The sequence below is a fragment of the Punica granatum genome, chromosome 1, assembly GCF_007655135.1.
Source record: "Punica granatum isolate Tunisia-2019 chromosome 1, ASM765513v2, whole genome shotgun sequence".
In the NCBI taxonomy this organism is placed as follows: Eukaryota; Viridiplantae; Streptophyta; class Magnoliopsida; order Myrtales; family Lythraceae; genus Punica; species Punica granatum.
The window spans coordinates 1,628,908-1,641,213 of record NC_045127.1 but is presented as its reverse complement, the minus strand read 5'-3'; the positions used below and the strand labels follow the sequence as shown (position 1 = coordinate 1,641,213).

At 40.7% G+C, this 12,306-nt stretch overlaps 1 protein-coding gene, 1 long non-coding RNA gene and 2 pseudogenes across 2 annotated transcripts; all 4 read right to left on the bottom strand.

Annotated features, from left to right (window-relative positions):
* Positions 1 to 39: 39 nt before the first annotated feature.
* Positions 40 to 1,369, bottom strand: LOC116211572. Its single transcript, XR_004157700.1, has 3 exons — positions 911 to 1,369; positions 587 to 824; positions 40 to 198 (listed from the first exon to the last, which is right to left on the bottom strand). It is a non-coding gene; the product is annotated as an uncharacterized LOC116211572 (long non-coding RNA).
* Positions 1,370 to 1,839: 470 nt separating this feature from the next.
* LOC116193130 lies at positions 1,840 to 3,938 on the bottom strand (annotated as a pseudogene).
* A 624-nt stretch (positions 3,939 to 4,562) lies between these two features.
* LOC116211546 lies at positions 4,563 to 5,792 on the bottom strand. Its single transcript, XM_031545991.1, has 2 exons — positions 5,318 to 5,792; positions 4,563 to 5,143 (listed from the first exon to the last, which is right to left on the bottom strand). The coding sequence occupies exons 1-2, from the start codon at positions 5,645 to 5,647 to the stop codon at positions 4,682 to 4,684; spliced, it is 792 nt and encodes a 263-aa protein (XP_031401851.1). The 5' UTR covers positions 5,648 to 5,792; the 3' UTR covers positions 4,563 to 4,681.
* A 37-nt stretch (positions 5,793 to 5,829) lies between these two features.
* LOC116211563 lies at positions 5,830 to 8,997 on the bottom strand (annotated as a pseudogene).
* Positions 8,998 to 12,306: the final 3,309 nt, after the last annotated feature.

Genomic DNA, 12,306 nt, shown 5'->3' with positions numbered 1-12,306 from the left:
TTGTTCATGCTATTATGAAAGCATAATAGCCTTGCAGTACCTAATCTACAGCAAGTGGTCAAATAAAGCAATGTATGTACCAGGTTGCGTTGCAGGCACCATCTGGAGAGTTCAAAATTCTCATAATAGAAGACTGAGTAGTTCAGGGCAGGTTCAGGCCTCAACGGGTGCAGGGGGCAACATCAGCAAGAGCGATATCTGACACCAACGATGGCACAATCATAAATATTTATAACTAGTAACAAGAGATTTTAAAGGTGTGTTTGTTTTTTTTTTTTTATTTTTTTTTAAATCAACTCCACTCCACTTATCTTAAATTTAACAACACAATCATTACTTATTTTTAATTTTTAATTTTCTTTAATCATTCAATTCAATTTTTAATATTAAATTCTCTCAACTATTCATTACTTTTTCACAATTCAACAACATAATTATTATTTTATCTCAACTATTCATTACTTTTTCATATTTTTTTCTTATAATTTAACAATACAATCATTACAAATCAATTAAAATTTAAGTTGCGGACAGATCTCGGTAAAGAATCATACAAGTGGGTCTACCGAACCAAATTCGCACATACCTAAGCAGCTTTGTAAGCCGATAAAGCGCTTTCTGCAGCTTCCTTTGATTTCAGCTCCGGTCTTAAAACTCGGCTAGGTACCTCAGGATAGTCGCACTTCATCTTAAGATAGCCGTAGACTCGGCGGATGAAGCTGAAGTTATGAGGTGCCATGACCTTCGTTTCGCCTGCTTTTCTTCCTTTTGCTCAATAGACTTAGATAATTCTCCATGAAGCCTTCCTGGCCCCAATCACATTCCTGTATGCAACAGACAGGAGAGATTACGCTCCTCGACAGCGATTTGCATACCTAAGTAGAATGAAAATAACTTCTTCCAATCTTACGATTTGCAGAATGCCGAGATGTGCTCCAAGGATCATCTATTTACTGCTCTACTATTCAAGTAAGGACTGCATCTATCTAGTGACAATGGTTGACTGATATATCGATATGATAAGAAGGTGCAGTTGAGGTAAGGAGAGCTCTATCTGCAACAAGTGGCATGAGACCAGCACTTGCCCTCACGGAGACCACTGCCAGTTCGTTCGCCTGCCGCATAGCGGGAGCTGAGGCCAGTGATCCGTCACCCACGGTACAAGACACGGGACTGCATGCAGGATAGTCCTCGCTGGGGATAACTGCCCTTAAGGCCACCATCGCTGCCAGTTCGGCCACTCCCTCACTGAGCAGGAGATGATGCTCGCTGGGGCTTCACCTCGTTGAGCCGGCTCTGACCGACTCCTCCATGTCCCTCTGATATGGTCTGGTGGATCCAGCAGCAAACTCATATGGCATCATTCCGTTTTGTTAATAATTTCTGATATTGATCCTGCTGTTCGTATATAGTGCATACACCGTACATCAACGGGACGAAGTTATCATTGGGCATAAGGAAGGAAGAATCACGGATTAATAATGGTATAGATAGCTAGTCAGGAGAGAGTATGAAAAGTACCTTTTGCAGGTTTAAGAGTAGTATTAAATTAATTAATTCCCTGATATGGTGGATGCAATCCTTACGGTGGGAGAGGTCGGGGAATTAATAGATTGAAGTTGTAGAAGGCAAGCTTAGAACATTTTGATTAAGATGATTCTTTGCCTTTTTGGCTAGAACATTTTTGGCCTTTTGATAAGGTTATCCTGTTATATGCTTTTGCACCTCCACATGAAACTCAGACATCAATAGATAGATGTTGATTGCTTTTGATTGGTGCACCACATGGCATTCTCAGTAGAAGCGAGTTGGATCATGATGGATGCATTGCTCTACTCTTGCAAGCAGGTCACTGCTAGTTTTCTCTTCTTCTAATCAACAAAGGAATGCTCTTGAATAAGAATCAGTCGAACTTTGCAAAAACTAAATTAACATAAAAAATGTTCAGACGACCGGACTAACGAGCTTCCAAAGTAAAACTTCTTCAAATCGCGATGAAGACAAGAAGTTGGATTTCCTGGTGACGGAGGATTCTGATTTCACAGCGAAGCCGATGTGCCAGCCCTGGCAATAGCATCGGGATCTGCTGCAGACAAGAACTTCCCGCTTCCTTGAGACCGACTTCTCTCTTGATCAAGTCCAGGTTTTCTCGGAGAACATCCATCTCTCCAAACGGATGGATGATCTTGTTCTTCAAGAAGGGCAAGGTTTCTTATCTAAGTCTGCGCTAATCTGCTGCTTCAAAGCTTCGAATATCTCGCTGTCGGGTGCAAAAGATTGGGTCTCCCATTTATACTTCTGCTGCGGTATCCTCAAGCACTTGGCTTTCGAGCCGTCGTCTCAAATTGCTCATTGACATATATATCAATCCCCTTAAATGCTTCTCTTCAGTCAGTGTCGCAACTTGGCCTCCCTTCTTATTTCCTTTCTTCTTCGAATCCAACAGCTGCTTCTTCTTCTGGCTCATTGACACGATTGCGCTCTTCAGGTAATTATTTGCGCTCTTCAGGGTCGGATCTGGAGAATCATCGGCGACTGGCCAACCTGCTTTAATCACGAAGCCGTCCCTCTTCAAGAGCTCCCTCCAGACACACTCTTCTGCATAATGGGGCCAGAAAGGAGCTATGAGCCTCGTCTGTACGTCCATAAAACGCCACACCCAGCTCACAGTTCATGCCTCCTCCCGAACCGCATAAGAATCTCTACTCATTCTTTGCAGCTTGAAGATCATAAAATCCAGTCTTAAGAGCTCTTTTGAACATGCAATCCTGATAGTGTTGCTCAGTCCATTTTGATTGCAATGTTAATCTCATTTGCGAACACACGGTCGGCATAGGTAGAAGGCGGGCCAGATCTCAAAGAAGATTCTGAAGCTATCACTTCTTCCATCCAGGCGAGTTCATTGGTGAGTTGCAAGATTGCAGCATTGGCAGTATCAGGCTCAAAGTTGACATCATCAACACCATCACCAGCATCAGCAAGTGAAAATCTGGTGGCATCAGCGGAGAATTCCTCAATAGCTTGACGGAGAGTCATGAAGTTACCGGTCCATTTTGACATCTTCTTGTTATTCAGCTTAAGGTCATCATTGCACCTAAAGCCACGAGGCCAGTGGCACCTTGACACGACTTCTGTATGGCAGTATAGACAAAGAGGCAAATTGCTTGCCAGCCAGGTCCCGGACTGAAACTCTCAGATCAAGCGGGTACCAATACTCAAACTCCCGCTGCATCTCATTGAGGATAGAAGGAGGAATATCAGAGGATTCCGGGTTATTGCCCACCATCAGTCATCCGCTCGGGCTTTATCGATGAAGTTGATGACGACCCATATATGTCCCCACCATGAAGAAGGTGGCCTATGGTGTACTAAGCCATGCACACATAGCGGAGTCGGAGAATGCGCACGCAAAGAACCGCTCATCCCAAGGGATGCGACTTCCAAGGCCATCAGAACATGAGCAAGTCCACTGATGAAAACACTCTCACCCAGTTCTCTATTTGGTCTCTTGTTTCATCATCAGAATATAGGTTCATGTTCGAAACACATTCCTCAGCCATCTTTCTCCACTGAGATTCCCTAAAGTCGTTTCCCCAGTGGTGCCCATCTGTGTAACTCACAAGGCATTCATCGCCAAACCTTGACATGACAAGTCTCTTACTTGGTTCGCAGTACTGAATTGCTTCATCTCATTCATCGCATTCATCTCTATTTAGGAAGTGTACCATTAATAGGATTATAGGAGAGGAACAGAGGGGGGTGGTGGTGGTCCCCGGAATAGGGCAGCCACCGTCCCCGACTGGCAGTGTCCTACGACTTTATTTTATTTTTAATTTTCATCTTATTTTTAATTTTTTTTTAAAATATGTCTTATTAATGGATATATTGATCATTTCTTTGTTACATCGCAATCCCAAACCTAGATAAGCATCAAACATTGTATATTTTCTACCCTTGGGAGTTGAATTCTCTTCTCATCTCTATCTTATATTCTATCCTATCCCGTTGTCCAATCGTAAGCTACATGTTTTGCTAATCTCCCTAAAAAGATTTGTTAAATATTCACCATCGCATAGATTTTTAATAGTTATACAAAGCATAACATAAGAACATCTTAGTACCAAAAAAAAAAAAAAAGCGCATCTAAATAAATTGTATGTATTAGACAGATAATTAGACATGATTTAACATTCTTTGTATTAGATATAGGGTCCGGGTACTCCATGGCATGCTATTCGAGCATATCATTCGCATCACGGTAGAACAACTATGCAAGGGATGATCTGAACCAGCAACTCAATGGTCCGTCTTTCGATTTGCAGCATATCATTTGTGGGCTTTAGTCTCTTCCCCCCTCCCGGTAATTTGGGACCATGTACGGTTCTGACTGGTTGAGGGCTCAAGAGTTTTAGGGCCCTTAGTTTCTGTATTTCAATGATTGTCTATTAATAAGAAGAGAGAGCACTACTGAGTTCATCGGAACAAGTTCGATATGGTTCGCCTAGTTGAAATCCTCATCAAATTTTGATAAATAACAGTAAAAAACGGGATGCGGTGCCATATAGTAATCGTAATTCGTAAGGCAAGATATATGATTGCTTTCTTATGATGACTTCTATTGCATCATCTTCATGGTATTGTGAATTACAGTTACAGGGGGGCCAGAAAAGAAAAAGAAGGATCATTTATCTTCTTCCTCGGACACGGACTTGCCATTATTTTCTGTTCGTCTTGTTTCCGACGACATCCCTTGTTCATACCCAAACTGAGTGAGCAAGCCAACCAGAATTGCCCCGAGGACTGCAACTTTCCTCCAGTCGGGCGAAGAAGATATGAACAATATATCAGCGATTGCAATGGCCAAAACCCCAATCAGTCCGAGGTAAATGGTCCTTCTGGTCCTCGATCCCGCAGTCTCTTTAGTCACTCCGTCGATCTTCTTTATCTCCTCCTTGGCTAATTTTGCCTTATCCACAGCTGGCGCCTTCTGCCTCAGGCTCTTGAAGAAGAGGCCCTCGTTCCTGCCCTCCTCGATCTGACCCTCGAAGTCGGACAGCTTGCTCTCCTTCTCCTCGATCTCGAGCCTGTTAAGCTCCGCTGATTCCTCGAATGCTTGCATTCTGCTCTCGATGTTCTCCATTATCTGATAAAATGGAAAAACGAATTCTGATGTCGGGTTGGTTTCTCATCGTCCAGATCAAGACAAGCTATATATAGAACGATCGTCATAGTAGTAACTCATCCATGTCACGCTCACGATAAAGGCCTTTTCTTATTAGGAATTGCACAGATTAAGGGCACTACTTCTACAACTGACCCTGTTGCCAGCTTCATCGAGGTCCTTGAGTGCGTCTTCGCCGACCTTATCGAACTCGGCACTGGCCTCCTCCGCGAACTTGGTCAAGTAATCCGATCGCTCGTCCAAGTAGTCGGTGAGCCTCACCTTCTGGGTCTGAAGCATCGCGATACGAGCCAGCAGCTCTTGCTTCCGGGTGTCTCCTTCAGGCTGTGAGGAGGAATCCTCCGACGAATCATCGGACTTACAGAAGCAGAGGAGAGAATTCCCGGTCTTCTTGGGCGAGGGTGCGGTCTTGTTGTAGAGAAACAACGCATGGGATTTCGGAGAGAATGTTCTCAGGGAAATCATCTCCTGTTCTTTCCCTTGCCTTTATAACTTTTGGTCGAGAGTAGATAGAGCGGGCGAGTGAGCGAGAGAGGCAGCAGAGGACTACGAAATCAAATTAAAAAAATTTCTATTGAATTTTTGAACCGTTTTGAACCTCTCGTTTCATTTCTTTTGGGCTTTATCCATTTGGAACCTAATAATAATTATAATATATTGGTGGCTTTTATTATGCTCTGTCTGGACCCTCGGACTTTATTTGTTTTCTGCGAACTAACAAAAGAATGAACCCCAGAAATGAATAAACAAGGACACCCTCAAAACCCGAAATGGAGTTTCAAACGACTCCTGAACTAATAATAGATAGAATCTAACTATGATGTGGTTGCTGACTAGCTAATGAGCTCGCCCAGCAGCTTTCTTGTGAGTGTAACGTTTCGCGATCCAGATGTAAGCGATGAGGTTCAGCAGGCTGAGGATCGCTAAAAGCCACTAGAAGTAATCGAGATGCCCCCTGTTTAGATTATCGGGGATCCAACCGAGATTCCCGTTTCGAGTTGTCACAACTGTCACGACTGTGACGAGGAGGGTGTTCAGGAAATTACCAAGAGCGAAGGCGGCGAGCAAGAGAGCCGAGCACATGCTCCTCATGCCATCTGGCGCCTGGTCATAGAAGAACTCGAGCTGCCCGATAAGGGTGAAAACCTCGGCGAACCCAATGAGCAACCGTTGCGGGACTTGCCAGAAAATCGACAATTGGATGTACTTCAGATCATAGTAGTTATTTTTCCTCACTATGTCGAGGCGGATGACCTCTAGGACTCCCGCGACAACCATGGAGACGATCAAGATAACGTGTCTGTTGGGAAAAATCCACAGGTCTACTTTGGACTTGGGCCCATCCGCAACCCAAAAGCTTAAGCCAATGGGTTGCTAGACCATTATCTCTTATAAACCTATGGATTTCCTCTCAATTTTTCCATGTGGGATTACTTCCATCACCCGCCCTCATCATTCTCCATATAGGAGAGAAACCGGCCCAACAATTCCCCCCCATTCTCGACTATATGGAGGACTTCGAGCCGGGTTTTTTACTTCCGAACTCGGATACCAATTGTTAGGTCACGGCCCAACAATTCCCCCCCATTCTGGACTATATGGAGGACTTCGAGCCGGGCTTTTTACTTCCGAACTCGGATACCAATTGTTAGGCCATTCACTAGCCACGAGTTCCACACTCGGGCCTTGGCGCGGTGTGGGTTTCCACGCATAGCGTGTGCACTTCTCCAGGATCGTTACCTTGGGCTCTGATACCACTGTTGGGAAAAATCCACAGGTCTACTTTGGACTTGGGCCCATCCGCAACCCAAAAGCTTAAGCCAATGGGTTGCTAGACCATTATCTCTTATAAACCTATGGATTTCCTCTCAATTTTTCCATGTGGGATTACTTCCATCACCCGCCCTCATCATTCTCCATATAGGAGAGAAACCGGCCCAACAATTCCCCCCATTCTCGACTATATGGAGGACTTCGAGCCGGGTTTTTTACTTCCGAACTCGGATACCAATTGTTAGGTCACGGCCCAACAGTGTCCAATCCCCATTCTTTGGAGCTGGGTGAAGCCCCGCTGGTGGCCTGTGTATGTTCGAGCAAATGGCACGATGACCCGGTCATAGATGGGGGCCATGAGGACAACGCTGACGGTGTCAACGAGGGAGAGGGAGGCCGATGGGATCTTGAGATGAGGGCCTACGTGTTGATCCATCGTGTTGCCCTGCAGCACGAACATTGTATTCATCTGGCTGTAAATTGTGGTGAAGATGATCCCCGAGGCCCAAACTGGGAGCAGCCTAATGATTGACTTGAGCTCTTCAACCTGTGTCACTGTGCACAACCTCCACGGGTTCGCCCGGCCTTCTGCCAGCTGGTCATTAAGGGTCTCCACAGCGGCCTTATCGAAGAACCTAGAGCAGTCAACACACATGAGGACTGGAATAGATAAGCTCCTAAATCAATTTTCTGTTGATTACCTTAACCCATCTGTATGCTCGAGCTTGCGGCTCCCATGGATCACGCACTCAGCATCAACAGTCTCATATAGAAGGCACTTGCCCGTCTCATATAGAAGGGACTTGTCCGTTGGAATTTGAACATTCATCTTTCTGAAAGAAGCGACAATAACTTGGGCAATCCTTGTGAGAGGACTACCTCCGGGCTTCTGCATCCAGTATAAATTGCTACCTGAGAAGAAGAACACCACAGCAAAGGCCATTGAAATTGCCGGGACACCGAAACCCCAACCCCATCCCACATTCGTCTGGACCCACACCAGAACCATGGAGGCGATGACTGCACCAATGTTGATCGAGACATAGTACCAGTTGAAGAAGGAGCTCTTCCCCTCCATCTCGTCCTCAGTGTCATCAAACTGGTTCGCCCCGAAGGATGAGACACAGGGCTTGGTTCCGCCCGTGCCAAGAGCAATCATGTAGAGGGCCACGTAAGAGATGGGCTCTAGTTGCTGAATAGAAGCCGATAGCGTCAAGAGCATCATCCCCTGTGGAAGAATGAGTAGTATGAGATCATGTAGAAGTTTCCAAGTCTTTTCAAGAAATTAAAACATTGGTGACAAACTATACCAGGAAATAGATAATTGAGAAGCTTGCAATCGTCCAGTATCTTCCCAGGTAGGAATCGGCGAGAAATGCCCCGATAAGTGGCGTGACGTAACATGTGCCCGTCCAATTGGTGACGGTGGTTGAAGCAGTGGCGGCTCCCTGGTTCAGATGCTTCTGAAAATAATTTATCAGGTTCATACTAACTCCATAGTAAGCCAACCCTTCACAGCATGCATTTCCTGCAACAAAAAAAAAACAACAACAACTAATGGGCGATGAATAGAAGCTAAAACATAGAGTGAAGCTTACCAATATAAGAAATAAGTCATACCGAGAATAAAGCGAGAAGCCTTCCATTTGCCAGTCTTTCTCTTGTCCGCAGGATGGCCGTAGATGTCCACTGCTCCAGCATAGATAGCGTCGTCTTCAGCCATGGCAACCTTCCAGAGGAGTTATCTGCAGGCAGGCAGTAATTCCTCAAGAAGCTCCCCGGCTACAATATCAGAGCAGCACACATCAGACCTTTTGATGATGTCAGAAATAAATCATGGCCTGAATCTGAACTTCGAGATAAACACTAGTAAGCACTGAAACTCGTTGTCTGAACTATAAGTAGACCGAGATTGTAATCCAAGTCAAGAAAATTCTAAACGCATTCTGAATCTGATTGTATATATGTCGGACACAATCAAAGTCCCAAAGATATGTAACTCTCAAGACACAAATCGAGGGGAGGAGCAGAGGAGGCCGCGTACATACACGCAGGAAAGGAAATGAGATTTCAAAGAAGGGAGGGCTCTCCTAGCACTGTGAGTGCCCAATGACGTAGGAGCCACCTCATGCTTCTTATACAGTATAGATTAGTGAATAGTGAATTAGGAAATATAATATATATTTAGTGATAAAAATTAATTAAGTCAATTAATATCTTTATAATTTATTAATATCTGTTTTTGTTGAGCCGATTGCATTTTTCTTAATTTAGTGGATTTAGTCATTGAGACTCTAAATAAGGTAACTACTTCAAAAGCAATTTAATTAGTTGCTCAGATTAATAAAGTATCCCCTTTGCACTATCCATTTTTGATGAGTCAATTTGCAGTATCCTAAGTATCTCTGTTCTCCGTCTCTTACATTTTTTCCATTTTATTCACTTCTTTATATGTAGCTTATTAATGGAGATTGATTGGCAAAGGAATTTCTATATATCTCTTGCGATTTGTAGTTTTACCTTTGAGAAAATTGTCATTTCTATATAACTTCTTCATATGGTTCTTGAAAGATTGCGCATCCAACAATTTGTTCCTCAAAAGAAATTTGCAAACTTTTCAGTTCTTGGCTATATACAAATAATATATATACTCTACTATATAATTAATGATAAAAATTTTATTAATACATAAGTGATGACATGGTAAAGTGAGAGAGCTCCGTTTCTTATTTTTCGTGATAATTGAGCTCATGCTTCGTGTGTGTATATATATATATATATATATAGCATCAATAATCCTACTATTTTGTTTTCCCTTGTATAAAGAGTACTTAAATTTTGTATATCTAAATAGATGAATAACTTTATATACAATGTCTTAATTTTTTATGCAAAAAATTATCAATATAGCAAAACTTATCTCCAATTGTTTCAATAAGTATGTCTCATCTTTTCAGTAAATTGTTAATATAGATTTGTTGCATATATTAAGTTTTGTAATTAGAATAAAAGTTTGCTTCGTCTTTTTGTTAAATATTGATTAAGAGATCCTTAGTTCTAAGTTTTATTTTTCTTTTTATTTATAACCTTAAATTCTTAGTGCTATGTCACAACATATAGCGAGATAATATTTTTTTTATAACTTTTATATATTATCAGTTAATTTCTTTGCAATGTTTATATCATTTGCATTCAATAGATGTATATGTTCATTTTAATATATATATATATATATATATAATTTCTTACAACAATTAGGCTGAATTTTGAAATATATATTTATCTCTTAACACAATAAAATATTTTTCATTTTAATATACATACATATATATATATATATATATATATCATTTCTTACAACAATTAGGCTGAATTTTGAAATATATATTTATCTCTTAACACAATGAAAGATTTTCAATATTGATTAAGATTCATATGATAATCAATCAATACAATTAGACTAATTTTTAGTACTTCGATAAGTATTTTCAATTAGCGGTCTCAATTATTTACATTATGTATTTAATTGATCGTTTTATATTACATCCTTACACAAATTCGATTACACGTTTTTGAAATTTTAAATATAAATTTTATGGCACCGTTATTTCAAATATTTAATATTTAATTTTTATGTTACAGTAAGTTGATATATTATAATAAGAAATGATATAAAATATATGAATTATTATTTCAAATATATTTTCTTGTCCTATTTACTATGCGGGTTATAACTTTATATATATAGATTATTTAAATCAATACTCACTCTATATACTTGTGAATACTGTATTTTCTGTAGATCAATACTCATTGATCGTTGTGGTAACAAAGTCGTGTAATTCATCTTGATCTAAGAAAAGGCCCACATCGGGGTATTAGACGAAACAAGAATCCCGTCATTCTGTGACTTATATTGCAAAAGTGATTTTGCGTCAAGATGAGTGATGGGTACGTAGAAACTAATTCCCCGTCGATATTCAATAAGAGATATCTCGAACTAGAGAGAGAGAGAGAGAGAGAGAGAAAGAAAAAGAAAAAGAAAAAGAAAATAAAATGTGCAATTGAGATAAGTCGCGGAAACAAAGGTAAATCCAGCCACATTATTATGCAGGACAGGGTGGTAATGAAAATCATTAATTTAATCATGAATTGAAATACACCCATGGAGAATTATTGGAGCCCTTACTACCCAAAAAGGGAAAGTGATAGGAGCCCTTGGCCTCTGTTTCTATCTCTCAATTTGCTTTTTGCCAAATGAAGAAGCCTCCTATCAAATTATAAGAACCCGTACCACCGCAAAAAAAAAAAAAGAACATGATAGGATCCCATTATGTACCTATTCCTTCTTTCAATTTGCTTGAGGCGGAGATTGTCATGTGCGTGTGTATCGTCTAATGAAGATATATGTGACTGGAAAAGCCATAAAAATAATTCAAGTGGCAAGCAAATTGCCAGAGCCCATTCCGTGTAACTCGCTCGGAGTCTTTCAGGAGGAATTCGATGCTCTTCTAGCAAAGCTTAGGGATAAAAAAAATAAAAATAAAAAGCATGTCTTATTTACTGGTTACTGAGTTGAACTAGAAGTAGTTTAAATCTATCATCCTTTCATGGTTTGGGATATCAGTGACATATATCTCAACGTTGTGCCTAACATTACGTACGCAGAATAAATAAAAGTATCGAAAAAGCCCAAACAATTTGAAATATAAGTAAAACCATCCACCCTATTCAAATATAGTATCTGACAAGCCCAAATTATTTGAAATAATCAGCACGACAACAGAGAACATTTTTCCAGAAAACTATTCTGCGCATCTCATAGCCTTAATTTGTAGCTAGAAGCACACTCAGAACGTATTTATAGCAAAACTCTTTCTAGCTTATAATTAGATAGAGATGGAGCTTATTTATAGGGCAATTAACAAATTAAGAGCCAGAAAAGCAACGATTATCTGTTCTTAAATAAATATATATATATATATATATATATGAGCTATAAAAAAAAAGAGTGTGTGAAGTGCAATGGCGCACGTCATCACCTAGTAACCAAGATGTTTCATGCTCGACATTTAGTGAGGCTATCCATATCTCTTATTAGTTATTTAGTATTTATATTTCATTGTACTGGCCTATGGGTCTCATTTGTAACCGAAAAAGATATATAGGAGCTACTCTTGAAGAAGGAGACTACGATTCGTCTTTAGACGTTGGGTTCTCTATAATTTATCGATATAGATGGGTAATAATATCTCTCAGGGACCCTAACTGGTGTTCGATCTATGGGTATTCTCAAAACATTATCATGCATCCCGTTATTGTTCCATTACCATATATGCACCGCATCATTA

What these genes read in the sequence shown, in the direction of transcription:
- LOC116211546 (XM_031545991.1), bottom strand. Translation starts at nt 5,647, where the DNA reads ATGATTTCCCTGAGAACATTCTCTCCGAAATCCCATGCGTTGTTTCTC. An exon ending in TCGATGAAGCTGGCAACAGG is followed by an intron (nt 5,144 to 5,317) that starts GTCAGTTGTAGA and finishes CCATTTTATCAG; the next exon opens with ATAATGGAGAACATCGAGAG.